The following is a 19,723-nucleotide window of genomic DNA, read 5'->3' as shown; positions in this document are numbered from 1 at the left end:
TTTTCTCACATCTTTGACACTTTTTGACATCTGTTACGATGAGTTGCCATGCCAACGCAAGAGTCGTTTATCAATGGGAGCAGCTAATTGAGCTTTCTAAATGCCAACTAAAGCCAGAAATTAGACACCAAATCCTCAAGAATTTGTAGAGAAATTGCCATGGATGTCGGGGCGGAGTAAGACGGAGGGTTTGAGGATGATATACCAACCAGGTATTCCTTCGATATTGATGGGAAATATTAGATCATTACAAATAATCTGCAAAATGAATGGACTTGGAGCACTCATGAGGGCACAGAAAGAATAATGAGAATGCAGTATTATGTGTTTCACTGAAACATGGCTGCATGAGCATATTCTGGACTCAAATGTGTCTCACAGACATTTAGACAATATGAGCCAACAAAGACATTAGAAGCAGAGGCAAAAGCGAAGGTGGAGTGCTTGTTAAAAACAGAGTATGTAATCCTGGTCATGTCACTGTTAAGGAGAGGATCTGTACACAGGACGTTGAACTGCTAACTGTGAATTCACATCCATATTATCTATCAAGAGAGTTCACCTGTGTTATTCTGGTAGCAGTCTATATGTTACCTGCAGTCAATGCCGACACTGTCTGTGACACCATCAGCTCAGTCTGAGGCTACAAACACAACATACCATCAAATTCATAGTGATTTCTGGAGCTTTCAACCAAGTCTTCCTCTCAGCTACACTTCCAACCTTCAACAGTGTCAGAAAAATTCTCTCAAAATTAGACTCAAAGTCGCTGGATACGATTAACACAAAACATTTATTTCTTGCCAAAAAGAGAAGTCAGGAAGCTGGCTCAGAGTTGTCTGACTCACAAAATGGTACTATTGCTATTTATATTGTTTATGCTTGCTGGCCACACAATGTTATGGGAAAAGGACATTACTAGCCACACAATGTTATGGGAAAAGGACATTACTAGCCACACAATGTTATGGGACTAGCCATTCAGTGTTATGGGAAAACGACATAGACAGTCAAAAACAATTTTTCTTGCTACACAGTGTTATGAGAACCAAAAGACAGGAGGAGGCCTCCCCCCATAACAGAAACTCTTATTCTTGCAGCTTTTCTCATAGTATAACTATATGAGTATATAATTTTTCTGACAAACAGTTTGTCAACTGCTCCACCAGAGAAAGCTGGATCTATTCTGTGCTAATGTAAAAAGAACAGCTCCTCTGCCCTGCCTGCACTAGGAAAATCATAATCTGGCTCTCCTCACCCCAACTATGTACCCATTGTTAAGCGGCAACCTATCACTGCACAAGCTTTGAAAAATGTTCTCAGGAGGCTGAAGATGAACTGTAGGGAAATCCACAGACTGGAATGCACTCTGTGAACCACATGGAGATGATATCAATGCCATGATATGCAAAGTATTATTCCCACCATAAAGTGCTTTCCCAATAACAAACCCTGGATCATCAGTGACCTGAAAAGGTTGCTGAACATAAAAAAAAAGAAAGCCCTTAGGGAGGGAGATTAAGTTATTGAGGACTGTTCAAAAACAGCTGAACAAGAACAAGTTGAAAAAGAAGACAACAGAGTGTTGTACAGAAAAAAGCTTAGAGATGTGTGGTCAGGGATTTAAAAAAAGATGACTGGTTTCAAGGTGAAAGAGGATCAGACTGATAGAAGCCTGGACAGAGCCAATGAGCTGAACATGTATTTCAATAGGTTCAGCTCAGATCAACACTCAGCATGCTCCTCCCCTGCCTCCAGCAACAAATGAGTCACGACCTACCTGTACCCACATCCTCACATCTCCATCACATGCCATGGAAGTCCTGGAAAGACTGTTATTGGTTAGTGCTAGAGACGTCATCATCTACTTTTAGCTTTAGCAAGCACACTTTTATCTAAACAAAGCAGGCAGCACGGTGAGGATCATGTTCTTTGATTTCACCAGTGTTTTAATACAATTAATTACAATTACAGCTGAAATTGCTATTTAAGAAGACATAACACACTGTACTTTTTGAGGAAGTTACGGTCCTACAGAGTGCACAAAAATGTTGTCTATCTTCTACAAGTCTGTGGTGGAGAGTGAAATCTGCTATGCAGCCATATGTTGGAGCAGCAGCATCTGAGCCAGACACTCAAAGAAACTAAACAAACTGACGAAGACTTCTCTGGAGCTGATTGTTAAAAGAATAATGCTGCATAAGTTGGTTGATATAAACACTGACCATCCTCTTCATAACATTGTGTTGAGTGCCTTGACTGGGTCCTTTCTGATTGAGTTAGCATGTTATCCCCCATGCCCTCATTAATTGTCTCTTAGTACTCCAGCTGCACGTTTGGTTAATTTGTAATGCTAAATTCACCCTGAGCATCACTGGCACACCCCATCATCTTCGTCTTTCTGAATCAGAGTTTGTACACAGATCTACGCAGTTTCTTTAATCAAACACTGCCTCCTAGTTTTAAACAATTTTATTAACTGCAAAGAAAGATTTTTGATTAACTTGGCATGTTTTTGTTGTAGAATTGCTGCTTGTGTTGGTTAAGAGGCGGAGCCTTACAGAAAACCAATAACAATAAGTAAGTTCCAAGTAACATTGAGCTGTTTTAGTTCTTCTGCTTTTAGCTACTGATGTTACCCTTGAAATATTTAGTGTTTATGATCATTATGTTGTTTGCACTTGCTTATTCAATGTGTTGACATTGGCGCCTTCAGCACAGTAGAACATGTTTCTTCATTGCTATTAGTAGTTTAAAAAAGTAGTTTAAAGGGAGCAGCTATTGTTTTAGTGAAATGTCAAGGGTTTTTGTCAGGACATTATTGTCCAGTTTATACAATTCAATTAAGTTCAGCATGATTCAGTACTCAGGCTATAAATTATTTTACATTTAACTCATTATGACTGTACTGATATATATCCATCCATGTATCCACACTGCCTGCTCTCCCTGTTAAAAAAAACTGACATGATCATATTTTGCAGGTGGGTACATGTGCTGTGTGCTGTGGCTGTGCTCGAGGCACGCTTTGTCAACATTACTGAAAGAAGTCCTGTGGATTTAAGTGGAATCCCTCTGCAGAGATTTAAACTGGTGAGTTGAAACAACATCAGTGGGGGGAAGCTTAAATTGTTTATTATTATATGAATAAAGATTGGTCTGTCTACAAATTGCTAATGTAATGTAAAAAAGACTGTTGAAACAGCCACTTTAAATTCTTTACCCTTTAAATACTTCACCCTTTGGTTAGTGTGTGGTAAAAATTAGACCCTCACAGATATATTTGTGAACATTTAAGTTATGTGGAAGAAAGAAGAGGTGGAAGTTGTCATCCTTTGAGGTGAGCAGTTGTGTTACTAGTCCAGATATCAGACCAACTTTTTAGACGTGCTGCCACGTGTTTTTTTCACACATATTTCTAACATGCACATGTTTTTTTTTTACTATAATTTTCACAATTTATTCTACATATTCAATACTCCCTCTCAAGGGTATAGGAGACAGTAATCCAGCCGTACGAGGACTAAATCATCTTCCTTTAGTTATTTAGCAATAGTTTAAATTCCAAGGTGCTGTCTTTTCATCTTACAGAAATGTTACTACTGCAAGAAGCAGATGAAAAAAGCGTTCGGCTGCTGTGTGCAATGCTCACATGGCCGCTGTCCTACTGCCTACCACCCCACATGTGCCCAAGCTGCAGGAGTACTGATGCAGCCAGATGAATGGCCCTTTGTTGTCCATATTACCTGTTGTCGACACAAAGGCCCCACTCAGATTGAGGTAATAACTTGTCGAAGAGTTCTCTGTGCTGATTTCTCTGCACATTAATAAAATAAAATATTCTTTTTCGTTACATGCCAAAGTTTCCCAAATGTCAGAGAGTCATGAAGCAGTTTTCAGTTACTTTTAGTCGTACAAAGAATAAACAAAATAAGAATTACCTTTGTCTCATCTCACAGCGCAATAAAGCAGCCATGCATGAGCTTACTGTGGGACAGAAAGTAATATGCAAGCACAAGAATGGCCGTTACTACCAGTGTGATGTGGTGCAGCTGTCTAAAGAAACATTTTATGAAGTCAACTTTGATGACGGTTCCTTCAGTGATAACCTCTTCCCTGAAGACATTGTGGTACGTTTCTAACCTTGTTATTGATCTGTTAAAATATATATATATTTTCTGTGAAAGTTCTTTTCATTTAACCCTTAAATGCATTCCCTGGGTCTAAAATGACTAGGACTCTTTAGATATTACAGTTTGATTGTTTCAGATTATTTGGGTCATAATTGGCTGAAAAAGCAATATCGAATGATTCTCAGTTTATTGCAAATATTGCTCATTTAAATCTCAAGTGATATAAATAATTTGATGAATTAGATGTGTATTTTTTATTTGCTGTTCAGGATTCTCTGAAAGTTGTTTTTTAAAGTGGTGGCAAACTGGCTGTTTCCCGCACAGAATCAGATAATACTTATGGTGATCCAGTTACAGTCTCTTATCCGCTCTCCCTCCCTCAGTGTTGTCTTCTTTCCTTGTCTTGTTGTCTTCTGTCACTCTCTGAACAGACAGCAATAAAGTCAGCTGCCATGTCTATTTTATCAACTTAATGCCCATCTTGTCACTAAATTGAGTTAGTATTGTATGGGAATGTCATAACTAAAGTGTGGCCATGTCTCAGTGATGCATGGTTAGAGATATTTGCTTTGCTATCGACAGAGCGATCTATAGAATATAGGACTATAGGTCTCCATTTTCTTTCCAGCTTTCTTGCAGATGCTTTAACTGCGCAGGTGGGAATTAAACCAAGGAGCCAGCTTCTTCTGACTGATTGCCTTCATTTTCAGAGGGGCAACATTTATGCATCAAAGCTGTAGTGCTGTCAAGTTGTGTAGGAGTAATAAGAAGAATGAGAGCCAGGTGGACTATACACAACAAACCACATTTGGGTGGGAAAAAATCAGAGATTCAAAAGAGCTAAAACTAATCTTGGGTCTAGGACTGATTAGTAACCCTGATCTGAAGATAGCTGCCACTCCTCCTCCTCTGCCTGTGGTTGGAGGAACGTGAACATTTAAATAGTCAGAGGGAGTTGATTCATTAATGCTAACATGATCCTCCTGCTGCAGCCAGGTTTCTGTAAGACAAAATATATCAATATGATGATCACAGATCAAATCATTCACTAACAGAGAAAGGAGAGATCTAATATTCAGGGAACCACTTTTATTGGTTTTATGTTTTTGTTCAGTTAAATTTAGTGGTCGTCATTTTTATGAAGTTTTGGCATTTGCTCCTCGTGTTTATTGAGTTATTAAATGATGGTGATTCAGGAGCAGACACAGTCATTTATGGGGTTTGGAGGGGTAGCAGCAGGTGGGAAGCTGCAGAGAAGTGTGTTAGACTACAACTCTGCATCCTGGTCCCAACCCTGGGTTGTCATGTTTTTGAATGATGAATAAGAAATAAAGATTTCCAATTTTCTATGTAGCCCACGTTGTTTACTGGACATCACCTAAACAATACTGCAACAATATGATCAGCCTTTGGGATAAATAAATTCTTTTTTTTGTCATTTGTCTGTCCTGTCTGTCTCAGGGTTTTTTGTGTTTGGTGTTCTGATGGAGGGTGATAGATGTTGTGTTTTATTCTGATGTTCCAAGGCCCACCACTCCCAACAGGGTGGATATAATCAAAACAATGTTTATGCCATTCCATTCCTCCATGTGGCCATAATTGCTCCATGTAAAAGGCAGTTTGTTCAGTAAAGGTTGAAATGCAGCTAAGTCCACACAAAACTTTTAGCCACAATTAAAATGAAACTCCTTTTTTGTCATTGTGTTATGGTTTTCGATCTATCATCATATAAACTGTAGCCAGTATCATGCACAGTTCTCTCTTAAGACCAGCTTTATCAGTCAAATTGTTGAAGTTAGTTCAGAGAACAACACAAAACAGTTATGCATAGCCAAGCAAATCCCATCCTGGAAGCATACCCGATGTATGCGTGCATCCCCCTTTCCAAGTCACCTCAGGCTTCAAGACAATAATACACAAAGTAGTAGCTGTCTTTTCTTTCTTACTATACTGATAGTTTACCCAGAGGCTGAAATCTGAACGTTTTGCTAGGCTGTCATTTTTCAGGAAACACTTTTGTCTGAAGGAAACTGTATTAAGAACGCTGTTTCCTGACAACTCTGGTCTAAATGATTTAGGTATCATATAGAGATCACGCTCCTGGTGTCTGAATCTTTTTTTTCTGATGTTTTTCTTTTAAAGTCCAACAGACGGTACATCCTCATGGTCCCACAAAAAAATTATTTCTGAGTTTGCTTATTCATTCATTTATTTAAACTTCCTGAATTCAACTAATATGATTTTGATACATGTCTTCATTTTCATGATATAAGAGCTTTTCCTAAAAACTCAGGGTTTTTAGAAATATCTATGCATTTAAGAGTTAAGCTCGTTGTTCAGCTTCTCAATTTGCAGGCCTGTTATTGATCAACTTTAGCGAGGTATACAGATCAGGAATTTATTATTAACACTGAAATGCAGCTATGTTGATTTGTTGCTCAGTGTAAGATTTTCAGGATGCATGCCTTCGCTTAACTTCTACAGAACTCTTCAATTTCTGTTTTGTTGGTTAGAGCCGAGACTGTGCTCAACTGGGACCTCCACCACAGGGTGATGTTGTTCAGGTGCGATGGACAGACGGGCTGGTGTATGGGGCCAAATTTGTGGCAGCTCACATCATTCAAATGTACCTGGTAAGTTGAGCGTGTGTGCTCTGTGTATATGTTCGCTGTTGCATAACACTGTCTGATTTTCTGTTGTTGATTGCAGATTACAATGCAATTGTAACCTAAAGAGTATGAAGCGTATTTGTGGAATGTCAAGTATATCGTACAGTCACCAAGCCGTCAGTCATGATTGACCAGCTGACTTCCTCGTATATCCTGAAGACCTCTTAAAAAAAAAGTTTGAAAAATTCCTCTCTGCTATCTCAGCTGACATTTTTCAGTGTAGATGGTGCATTTAAATTTATCAGTGATATGAGAAACTACTGTTTCTAAGTAGCTGTCACAAACATCCATTTACGGTACATGCGAGTTAAAGTCAGTCTACCCCACCTGCCCCCTCCCAGATGAGGAGTGAGGTTAGCTTTTTTCCCTCAGTCACTCTAAATCTCTCATGAACTTATACCGTTGCTTGTGTTGGAGTTGTCGTGAAGTCATTAGATGGATTAGAACATTTCATTTGAGTAATCATTAAAGTCTGATGTTGAGCCCTGCGCGGGGGATTATTGGTTGAGTCTGCCCCGTGGATTTTGCTTAGGAAATGAGCGTCTCAAAAAGGTAACAAAAATGAGCGAAGTGAAATAGTCTAAGTAGAGTGTAAATAAGTGACAAAAAGGGAAAAGGAGTCTAGAGTCTGAAAGTGTAAAATAAACTAGAAAATTTCTGAAGAAATTTTGATGGGTGCCCAGCTGCTGCCCGTCTTCTGCCCGTCCACACACACACACAGATGAGAGCTGTGCTGTGCTGAGAGACCTGCTAGTTGCCAGTCAAGCATTAGGTATTTCAAATCCAGTATTAAACTAAGGTACAGAGATAAGCTCAAACATAGTTTAACATTTCAGATCCTGGCCTGCTGTGGTGAAACCTGCCTGCTTTGGGCAGCATGAGGGAGACACGGCTGGCTTAATAGATGGCTTAAACAAGGTTTTTAATGTCTTAATCACACAATGAACCACTTTACACTTTAAATGGTGGCAGCCATTATGTTTACCTGATTAAGGAGGAGAGTTTAAACAGCCAATCACCTGCTCAGTTAATGGTCTTTTAGCCAACCGAGTCCCCTTTTGGGGGGGTTGAAGCAGAGATCCCAGAGGAGGAGGACAGAAAGTAATGTTCAGACATACTGACAGTTTAAATGTGTTTATTTAGCAACAACAGCTCATTATAATTCAGTCAGTTTTGATAAACTGATAAACTTTAACATGTCACAGTCTATAATGGGGGTCCCTGTGTAGAGAAATATCTGTAAGCATTCACCACCACAGTAAGAGGAAGACATGAGGACATTAAACCCAACAACATTCAAATCTTACCTCTGTCCTATGGTGATAGAAACTCCAGTCTTCATCGGAGTCCTCAGTGATATCTGTGTTTGCTGAAGGTTGTTTGGGTCGCTGCAGCTGATGGGAGTCTTTCTCTGCTTCATTCTGCTTTGAATCCTCCTGTGGAAGCGCAGGTGTTCGGTTCAGCAGGACCTCAGATGGAAAGCTGGACACACAATCATTAACAGCATTAATCATAAACAGACATCCTTACTCTATGTGAGCTGTGAGGGGAAGTGTCAGTACTTACTTTAGACCTTTTTGTCTGTCTCTGCAGCATCTGCATGATGACTGTAGTCTGGATTCATGCTGGTTTCCATCTGGTTGCTCATGTTTTAAAAGCTGGAGACAACAATCATGAAATTAGCACCAAGCACACATGATGAAAAGCACTGAAACTGTCTTCATACATGTAGAAGTCTCACCTGTAAGTGCAGCGTTACATCTAATGAGGTCCTGCTTCTCCAACTGAAGATGCTGCATCAGTGTTTTCTGGTGGGGGGGGGGTGTTTGGTTTCTCTGACAGAAGAAAAACAAAAGCATGATAACTTCTAATGAATAAATGGAACAATCTGGTGATGTTATGAGTTAAGGATTCACGTTAAACAGAGTGAAGTGTGAGGTGTAACTCTGAACCTTTGACTCCAACATTTACCTCAGTTTCATCTTTTTCTCTGTCTGACTGAAGCTGCTCCGTCTCTGTCCTGTCTGCCTTCTCTGAGCTTCTCATCACTGGTGGTGTAGCTCTCCGACTGAACAAACTCATGATGCTCTTCTCACAAAAACATGGTCAAGGACGATAAACTAATTGTCAAAGCATCACCGTGCCAGCACGGTACAGCAATCAGGAGGAATCACACTCTACTAGTTAAGCCATGATCCTCAAAGTTCATATTTCACTGATTGGAAGATATGTACAATAATTAACATAATTGCCAACTGTCAAATAAAATACCATGATTATAATTCAAAAGTGCTCATGATTTGAGAATATATAGACGAATAAATAGATGAATAAATAGACATAAAAATGGATAAATAAGCAAAATGAGCACTGAACACAAGCCATATTCTGTTCAAATCACAATGCATTCACATTCTGACTCATTCAACACCAGCACATAGCAAAATGAGCAGTCAAAACAAGCCATATTCTGTTCAAATCACAATGCATTCACATTCTGACTCATTCGACACCAGCACATAGCTTTTGCCGTCGAGAGCGTTCAAGTTCAGGCTGCGGGCTAACAATGTAGCATGCTAAACAAGGCAGTCACACAGAAACATCGGCGGAAGGAAAAGTAGCAAATACCTCGTCTTTATTTAACTGGAAGACGGTCATATTTCCGCCACGATCAACGACAGATAATGTTCAATATAACCACTCAACGTAAATTCATAGCCTTCATAGCATTCCACGCCAGACAGCGGGTTTATAGTGTAGCATGCTAAACAAGGCAGTCACACCGAAACATCGGCGGAAGGAAAATTAGCAAATACCTCGTCTATATTTAACTCGAAGACGATCATATTTCCGCCACGATCAACGACAGATAATGTTCAATATAACCACTCAACGTAAATTCATAGCCTTCATAGCATTCCACGCCAGACAGCGGGTTTATAGTGTAGCATGCTAAACAAGGCAGTCACACCGAAACATCGGCGGAAGGAAAATTAGCAAATAGCTCGTCTATATTTAACTCGAAGACGATCATATTTCCGCCACGATCAACGACAGATAATGTTCAATATAACCACTCAACGTAAATTCATAGCCTTCATAGCATTCCACGCCAAACAGCGGGTTTATAGTGTAGCATGCTAAACAAGGCAGTCACACCGAAACATCGGCGGAAGGAAAATTAGCAAATAGCTCGTCTTTATTTAACTCGAAGACGGTCGTATTTCCGCCACGATCAACGACAGATAATGTTCAATATAACCACAACGTAAATTCATAGCTTTCACAGCATTCAACGGCAGACAGCGGGCTAATAGTGTAGCATGCTAAACAAGGCAGTCACACCGAAACATCGGCGGAAGGAAAATTAGCAAATACCTCGTCTTTATTTAACTGGAAGACGGTCATATTTCCGCCACGATCAACGACAGATAATGTTCAATATAACCAAACCAAGCAAAAAATAGATCTTACCTGAACAAAGCTCGCCAGACAGAAAGACTACTGAAGAATATTCGAAGAACCAGGGGGAAGTGACGATCCAACAACCAATGAAAACAGTGGAATTGCTGACGTATGTCGTCAGCGTCTGGTATGAAGCTGTTAAAACAGCTGATGTGTTGATCATAATGGAAAACATATGAGTCCGTGCGCGCTGTCGCGCGCATTTGTCTCGTGAGTGGCACGAACCTGTTGTCACAGCTGATGTGTTGATCATAATGGAAAACATATGAGTCCGTGCGCGCTGTTGCGCGCATTTGTCTCGTGAGTGGCACGAACCTGTTATCACAGCTGATGTGTTGATCATAATGGAAAACATATGAGTCCGTGCGCGCTATCGCGCGCATTTGTCTCGTGAGTGGCACGTACCTGTTATCACAGCTGATGTGTTGATCATAATGGAAAACATATGAGTCAGTGCGCGCTATCGCGCGCATTTGTCTCGTGAGGGCTAGCATGACGCTGTTGATAGCTGATGTGTTGATCATAATGGAAAACATATGAGTCCGTGCGCGCTGTCGCGCGCATTTGTCTCGTGAGTGGCACGAACCTGTTATCACAGCTGATGTGTTGATCATAATGGAAAACATATGAGTCAGTGCGCGCTGTCGCGCGCATTTGTCTCGCTGTTATGATAGCTGATGTGTTGATCATAGTGGAAAACATATGAGTCAGTGCGCGCTATCGCGCGCATTTGTCTCGTGAGCGGCTAGCATGACGCTGTTGGGTCAGTGCGCGCTGTCGCGCGCATTTGTCTCGTGAGCAGCTGGCATGAAGCTGTTTTCACAGTTTTGGCTGCCTGCTGACAGACAGAGGCTGTCATGTTATATTGTAATAGGAGCACAGATAAAACAGGCTGGCATAATGCTGTTACAGCAGGCCAGCCTGCTTGGCTCTGGCTTCATCAGCTGTGATAGAACAGGGCAGACATCTTGAGTGAGCTCCCAATTAGTTGCTATGGGCAACAGCTGTGCCTGCCAACTGCCATTCTGCACCTCACTTTGTCCCCTTAAAATCATGGGGTTTTCATTTTGAGCAGGAAATCTGGAACAAACGCTCGCTGTTCGAAAAGTAGAAGTCGTATCCGAATAATTCTTTGACCGTGAGCGCCAGAAGGCCCGGGGGAAGCCAGCGGTGTAATTTTTATTGTTCTAACCCCCGTGGCTCCTTTATTATGGCAGTTTTAAAATGATTTTTCCGACTGATTTCAGGCCTCGCCCGTTTTATAATGGGATTTAATGTTCCCTCTCTGCGCTCAGAGGGGATTTGTGAGAAATCTGTGAGGCCCAGCTCAATGACAGTCACATTGGGTGAAAGACAACTAAAATACCTACGTTTTGATGTATAATTTATCCAGATCAGGCAGATATTTTGGACGTGAGAGGCATTTGTTTGAAAAATCATTTTTTAAAGATTTTTAGAGTGAGAGGTAGAGTGCAGAGGCACAAAATGAGCTCCTCTGGACACCTAAAACGTAAACTGCCGTTGTGTCAAAGCCGTATAAGCTATTAACAAGCCCTTTACACCAGTTAAAGCTGAGTCTTTCCTGTCACACACAAACTTTGAATGATGTGTGTATGACCTTGTATGGCTGAGTTCAGAGGCCTCCAAGGGGAGGCAGTTTTGGGCTCTTCGAGCCCAAAACTGCCTCGTTAAGGCCTTCTCCATTCATTTTCCCATTGACAATTTGCCCGCTTTTTCCCATTTATCCGCTATTCCGGTCGAGTAATGAGAGAGAAAAGTAATAGCACACCTCTCCCGATCGGCGCGCACGCAGCCATGTATTTTTTATTTGAGTCGGACCTTCGCTGTGGGACGAGTAGCGCGCCGAAAAACGGGCGGAAACGGAAGAATAATAAGTATGAGCAATAGTAATATGTGTGCCCTGCCTATGGCATGGGGCACCCATAACTACAAGACTGAAAAGAAAACTAAACTCTTGAAAAGAAAACTAAAGACTATTGAAAATAAAATAAAGACTAGTAAAAGAAACAAAAACTCAAAGAAACCAAAAACAAAACCAGCACTCAAACGGCAGCGCGCTTCGATTTCACTGGCGAGGGCGGAGTTTCGTCACTGGTTTACATCCAATGAAATGGTGCGTGTGCCTTTGGGCGTCGCAGAGGGGCTTTGATTCTTAAATGAACTTTTATAAAAGAAAAGTTAATCTCGCTTATCCCGGCATCCCAAAGCACATTCAAAGAATACATTAATACCATACTTATCACACAGGCATTAAATATAAGCAATGTAAACATGAATCAGTAGACATGTTCAACCAACAGATGACGAAGGATTATAGTGAGTGACCAATAAAACTGAAAATGTATTATTCACACGGTTCATTGACTGACGATTATTCCGTCGGTTGGACCTCCAGTTCATTGTAACACACACACATTTAATTAGCACTAATGCAGTAGTCACCATATTATAAACAGGAGAATAAAATACAGAATGATTTTAATCCCAAGATTCGCTGTCGCGACCTGTAGATGGCACTGTGGTTCCACAGCACGACGGTCGGGTCCTACGGAGTAATATTAACTTTCCTGGTGTTTTACGTACAGTGTCGTGGAAAGTCTTAAAATGATGCTTGAGCTGTCCTTTTTCGTATTCCACAGTCAGTAGGTTATTATGAGGTACATTTGTAACAGATTCATTAATCCATCTGAAACTGGCTCTGAAGTTTTTCCTTTATTTCCAACAAGAGTCTGTCTGTTGTCCGGATGGTGGGTGTCACATCTTAATTTACAGCTCTTTAGATAAGGATGGTAATGTTGTCTCTTGGTATGCACTCTACCTATCTGGTACCAAAAGGTGAGGCTGTGTTTATCCAGCTCAGCTCTGGCTGGCCGAGCAGATGTTAATCTGACTCCAGAATCTTTCAAAGGTGGAATGTCCTTGTTTAGAATGTTGTTTTCACTCTGTTTCTCATGATTGTAAATTAAGGGGTTTGTTATTTTGCAACCACTCCTAACAGATCAAAGCAAAAGGGTTCCTTTGGGTCTCTCCCCTTTTTCTGGTCATCACGATTACGCTACATAGTCATTTTGAATTAAATGTTATTTAGCCTTTTTAAGGTTTTTACTTTAACAAACTCATCATCTAATGTCATCTAAAGGCCCTTTTAAAGATACAGCAAAATTCAAGCCAATTGCAATCCAGTTCATTGTAATACAATCATTAATTAAAATAATTCAATTCCAAATTAATTCAGTTCATACAGAGCCAATTTAAAGAAAAGTTGTGTTGCCAAGGAAACCAACAGATTGCATTAAAACTTCTCTTCAATCCAATCCCCCATCCTGAGCGTGTGCGACACAATGACTGAAGGCTCTGCCTCCCATTCTACTTTTAGAAACTCTGGGAACAACAAGTAAACCTGCAGTTTGGGAGCGAAGTGCTCTGTTAGGAAAATATCTTACAATGAGATCTTTAAGATATTTTGGAGCTCGGTCATTAAGAGCTTTATATGTGAGGAGAAGAGTCTTAAATTCTATTCTGAATTCAACAGGGAGCCAATGAAGAGAAGCTAAAACTGGAGAAACATGATCTCTCCTGTTAGTTCTCATCAGAACTCTGGCTGCAGCATTTTGGATCAGCTGGAGGCTTTTCAGAGAATATGTGGGACAGGACATTAATAAAGAATTACAGTAGTCCAATCCTGAAGTAACAAATGCATGGACTAGTTTCTCTGCATCACCCTGAGACAGGATGTTCCTGATTTTAGCAATATTACGAAGGTGGGGGAAAAAAAAAAAGGCTAAGCTAGACACCTGTTTTATGTGTCAAATGACAGATCCTGATCAAAAGCAACTCCAAGGTTAGGGTACTGTAGTGCTAAGCCAAGGATATGCCATCGTATGGAATACGACGGAGTAAGTAAGGCCTGGAATGGGCTAGTCTGAGCTAGCAATGTGGAATGGCAGATTCTGTGACCATTAAGCCGTCTACTTCGCCTATCGAGCCTGACAGTCCCAGAGTGGGCAGCTTCTGTCACAGAGGAGTTTGTGGTCAGCTTCTGAGAGTCTGCTCTGCTAGCTCACAGGCTAGTACTTGTCCCAGGCCTCGCATTCCTGGAGATGGCAGCTTTCGGGCCAAATGAGTTTCCAGTCTGTAGCTTCTCAATCAGCCTTGTTTCTGCAGCGTGGCACTAGCCAGGTAACCAGAGGGCACCTGGGAGCGCCAAGCTGCACAGCAGCTGGATTGTTGAAAGCATGGAAGGTCAATGATTACCATTATACTTCCACCTGCCTGCGACTTTTTTGGAATCCCTCTATTTTCATAAGAGTCTCTTTCTGGTCTTTCTTGGCCATGTCTTATCAAAGACAGGATGGCCCAATACCACAAAGCATATTCATAGATCCTCATCATTGCACAAGAAAGAAGATGTATAATCATATCCTGTGCAATTTTTAAGGCATTATTTTTTTCTGATAGAAATCTTAGAAATGTACAATTTGGAAATATACCAATGAGTAGGCAGTTTGCATGTTCATGCAAAGGACCTATAAAATAATGCATGTGCAAAGTATTCAGTTGTCACGCATAGTAAATCCCTCAACAAAGTTCCCTTTTTCTGAATAATAACAAGAACAAGAGAAATACTGCATCAGCAAAGTGTTGATATGGTCTTATTCACCCTCTGGTGCTCCGGACCTAAATATTACAGAAAACTGACACTTTCATACAATGAAAAATCACACACCAGTTATTGATATGTTCCCTGAAGGTCAAGGAGATTTTTTTAAAGTTGTTTCAGCCAAATGGATTTTTTTTTTTATTCGTCCATTCTCTTACTGAAGGCGCTTTTGGTTCTTCTTCCGTCAGACTTCTAGATGTTTGTTTTTATTTAGCTCCCTAGGACAACCAGCAAAGGTGACGCATAATCCAGGATAAGTACTGCTCACTGTATCCATCATCCTGTTGCTCCGTGCACAAAAGAGCAGATACTGATCCTGCAGATATGATTCGACTGACACAGATTAGTTCAGCGATCAGTTTTTCAAACTTATGGTTGTAACATATATGGCGTACATAGAACTTCATGAACATGTGACTGGAATAGTGTACAGGAACCCTGTGTACCGAGTAGGCTGGAAGTCCTAAAGTCAGAGTGGGAGGTACCTCCACAAGGTAGAGATGGAGATATTTTACCAATCTTGGTGGTCAAAAAAATACAGAACAGGGCAGATATAGCACTCCCAAGAGACAGCAAAATAAACAACAAGGATCATAGCAATGTGAAAAAATACCATGGGCTAGAAGAAGCTGAAAATATGTGGAAATTTCAGTGGTGCCAAAGGTAATTGGAGCACTCTGGGCCATGAACTGCAAACTGGAAGAGTGCCTTCAAGAGATCAAAGTAAAAACATCAAAGATCTCTGTCCTGAATTGCCCAATCCTGGGAACAAGAAAGATTGAACACTCAAGCTGCCAAACTTGTGGCAGAGGATCTGATATCAAGGGGAAGGAGTTATGATAACCTCATTGTAAATGTGCCATGAATAAACATTTTCTGTTCACTGTGATTTGTTGGCAGGTGTGTCGAAGTAATCTGTTAATGCAAAGTAATGTAAAGAGGAAGGAACTTTAAATGTACTGTATACACAGAACTTTCATACAAATACAATTCTATGATAATTGAGCGTTGGCCATTAGAGCAACACCATAGAAGGGACTAACCTTAAAACTAGCTTCTGACTCATTTTGAAGTATACACACCTTCGTTTTCCACATTCCCAGGTCTGAAACTGCCATATTCGTCCAGGGGCTGAGATACCAAAGTTCCCAACTTTAGTTTCCAGCCCTGCACCACACACGTTTTGCTTTATGGTAGCTTGATAGCCAATTTTGTGGGCTTTTGATTGCATGGACAGCAGGGGGAGGGAAACAGTGTTTAAGTGCCTTGAGGTGACATTTGTTGTAATTTGGCGCTATATCAATAAAACTGAATTTCTAAACTAACTTCTTTAGTGTTCATTTCATTTAGATTTAGGAAGTGAATCATTTCTTGCAGTTGTTGCATTTAGCATGCATATTAAAATACTTCTAATATGGCATATGCTATGGATAATCTTTAAGTTGAAAAACTGCTCAGTTTAGTTGTGTTTCTGCCATGATTGTGTTTTCTGCTACTATTCTGAAATGCAGGTGGAATTTGAAGATGGATCACAGTTAACAGCCAAAAGAGATGATGTCTATACTCTGGACGAAGAACTCCCCAAGCGAGTCAAATCCAGACTGGTGCGTGCAACAGTAGTTTTGTATTCCGTCTAACCTGTCTGTCATTTCTGAAAAATGCTGCTGGAACTTAATGTTTGTAAAAATGTACAAACACTGCTATCTTATGAATGAACACCGTTTTGTCTCTGCTTTTAGTCCAAAGCTTCAGACAGAAGATTTGATGGAATCTTTGAAGACAAGGACATCATTCAGGAGTCAAAGAGACAGAGAGTTATCAACTCCCGTTACAGAGGGGACTACATTGAGCCTGTGATTTACAGAGCCATCATGGAGTAACCTCCACTCTTTGTCCCACCCAAAACACCACCAGCACTGACTGAACTGTATCACTCAGCTTGACTCAGCCACAAGCCTCAGACTGAAACAACTTCCTTAAGGACTCATATTGCATGGACCTTTTTTTCCTATTTCCTATTATATTTTGTGTTTTCTTTGAGTGCGATCAAGCAAATGGCATTTTTAAAATTTAGTTTTGCTATAGGACTCTACGCAGCATGGAGATGAGACCGACTTTAAAGTCCAGCAACACGTGTAACCAATGTAGACCTGGAATTCAACAGAATAGCATTTTGTAAGTAAGGCACTGGTAGAAAAGCTAATCTGCTGTACAGTCGTATGAAATGAATGACTCTCTGCAAATCATTTGTCATCTGTCACTTTTAATTTGAGTTTCTGTCCATTTCCCATTAGAGAGGATAATATGGATCATTGTGTAATAAAGGTAGTTACATTGACTAATTTCATCACTCGCATTCAAACTGTGTTAATGGCTGAATCAGTTGTGATTAACAACCTTACTAACCCTCCTCACTTTTAACTTGTGAAGGATTCATTTGAGGCTATATTTGACTATCTTACATTCTCATTGTCATTGTCAATCATTTTGTTTATAATGTAATTGATTCATTAAACGTTTATAGACCATTCAGGTTATATCCAGTTTAAATTACAGAAAACTGTACAAAGAAAATGTATCTTTTCAGATAAAATTTCAACTACCAACTGAGTACAGTTAGTCATGTGACTAACCAGTAAGTGATTAGTTATGTAAGTGTAAAACTTGTCAGGTTTCAAGCTAGCTTTAAATGTGGCAATTCTCACATGTGTATAAACACGGCTCTATTTGCCAACATGCACCATGTTGTAAAAAGCCAGGCCAGAGCATCACAGAATAAACCTCCCCCGGGTCTGGAGTTCCATCTTGGCCTGTTTCATTTGTTGCATTTTGCACAGCAAGCTAAATAAGCTCCATTCTTTCTCTGTTGTCTTTCCCACAAAGCATAACACATTAATATGCAGAGAGACATATTTCCCAGTGCAATACATTTCAGAATAATCTCACCATCACCAGCGTCAGCTTAACCAATAATGCATATGAAAAGTACAACCTAACTATTACTGTCAAATTTTACGGAACTGTGACGGAGTTCCGGTTCGAGATGGAGTAGACGTACGTCGAGTCTCGCTCCTGCAACTATTAACAATTTTACGTTTTAAGACCCCGAAAGTCGCAACAAACCGAGAGTACTCGAGTGATTTAATCCATTTTGATTAACACACCACCAAAATATGTCGACATATAAAACCAGATAGAACGTGAAAGACCAGGGTGCTAAGGTCAATCCCTCACACGAGGCAGATGACGAGTTTAGCATGGCAGCCATTGCTAACCTCTTGGAAGAACACCGCCAAGCCCTCTCCGCTGATTTTAAAGCTTCTATTTCAACACTCGAAGCAAAGTTGGACCACGTCCACACCACAGTGTCAGACCACACTCAGAAGATAATGTTTATGTTTATGTATTTAACAGACGCTTTTATCCAAAGTGACTTACAAATGAAGATATAACAAGCTATATAAAAGCTAACAATAAACTACATAGAAGGAACCCACTAGTCCGACTCTGTCAGAGGTGACAGAGTAGAGATGGGGTGCAGGCATAGAAGGAAGTGCAGAAAGATAAAGTGCAGAGATAGAGGGGGTAGGGAAGTACAAGGTAAGTGCTAGGATAGGAGATGCTCTCTGAAGAGCTGGGTTTTCAAGAGTTTCTTGAAGATAGACAGGGCCTGTTCTGGTAGCGCTCGGTAGGTCATTCCACCATCGTGGGACGACACATGAAAAGAGTTTGGATTGTCTTAGGCGTGGTGTAGGAGCTGCTAGACGACAATCCTGGGACGACCGGAGGGACCGAGTTGTGACATAAGCCTTTGCAAGAGCATTCAAGTAGATGGGAGGGGTGGCAACACCCATTCCGAAATCCCGCCATTCCGACATCCCGCTATTCCGACATCCCACCATTCCGACATGCAAATGTCCCACCATTCCGACATCCCGCTATTCCGACGTTCAAATGTCCCACCATTCCGACAAGGCTTTCCGTATAAGGAAATGTGTGTTACTCAACAGGTGAGTCCCTTCTTTCTGTTCATGCAATTTATATGTTTAACACATGTTTATAGACAAGCGTTATTAAAAACACAAAGTCTCGGCAACTGGAGGAGGAGAAGCAGTCCGCGGTGGTTTTCAATCACACACTCCAATGCCACTTGTTTCAACTTCCGAAAATTTAATCCAGGAAAAAAAGGCTTACAAACATAGACCAAAACGGCTCCATAACACGCACAAGAATCCAAAAGAAACGAAAGTTAACTAAGAGAAAGCAAATAAACAGCATGAAGTGGTCAAAATTGGTTTTACGCATGCCTATGTGCGTCTGGCACATGCGTCTTCGGGCTCTCCCACGTTGGTTTGTGGATGAAAGCTATATGTTCAGCTGTAATGTCATGTAAAAACAATCTCTACATGACATTTACTCCCAGGTGTGACCAGTTAGGTCCTTAAGATAACAACAGGCTGTATAAAGCCTTGCATTTGGCTGTGTGTTTGTGCCAAATGCGCAAAGCCCATCCGCGCTTCCCAAAATTGGAGCGAGTACTCATAAATCACGTGAATAACATGAATAAATGTTTTTACTGCATTTTGTTGTGTTTTATACGTTCTATGCTGTCATTTCTCTCTTCTCCTATTGGCAAGGCAAGGCAGAGTGCTCGCAACTGTGTCCTGTGCAGTAGCCGTGATATCTGTAATTGCAATTATTACTTTTGCATATGATGACAGCGTGCAAAAGACGCATGGGCTCTGTGGAGAGCTCCGCTCCAGCGCGCTGCTGTG

The 19,723-nt window shown here is 40.7% G+C and overlaps 1 protein-coding gene across 2 annotated transcripts in view; it reads left to right on the top strand.

Annotated features, from left to right (window-relative positions):
* The window catches only part of kdm4aa (lysine (K)-specific demethylase 4A, genome duplicate a), a 172,135-nt gene extending 154,834 nt beyond the window's left edge, over window positions 1-17,301 (top strand). For both annotated transcript variants that reach the window (XM_072390199.1, XM_072390198.1), the window contains exons 16-22: window positions 2,525-2,580; window positions 2,985-3,093; window positions 3,592-3,780; window positions 3,960-4,130; window positions 6,647-6,766; window positions 16,460-16,552; window positions 16,688-17,301. In XM_072390199.1, the coding sequence (XP_072246300.1) occupies window positions 2,525-2,580; window positions 2,985-3,093; window positions 3,592-3,780; window positions 3,960-4,130; window positions 6,647-6,766; window positions 16,460-16,552; window positions 16,688-16,828 (879 nt within the window). In that variant the 3' untranslated portion in view covers window positions 16,829-17,301. The remainder of the gene's footprint in view (window positions 1-2,524; window positions 2,581-2,984; window positions 3,094-3,591; window positions 3,781-3,959; window positions 4,131-6,646; window positions 6,767-16,459; window positions 16,553-16,687) is intronic.
* The last annotated feature ends 2,422 nt before the right edge of the window (window positions 17,302-19,723 follow it).

Source organism: Leuresthes tenuis, unplaced genomic scaffold, assembly GCF_036924035.1.
Source record: "Leuresthes tenuis unplaced genomic scaffold, fLeuTen1.0.hap1 SCAF_7, whole genome shotgun sequence".
NCBI lineage: Eukaryota > Metazoa > Chordata > Actinopteri > Atheriniformes > Atherinopsidae > Leuresthes > Leuresthes tenuis.
This window is presented reverse-complemented; position numbering and strand designations above follow the sequence as displayed.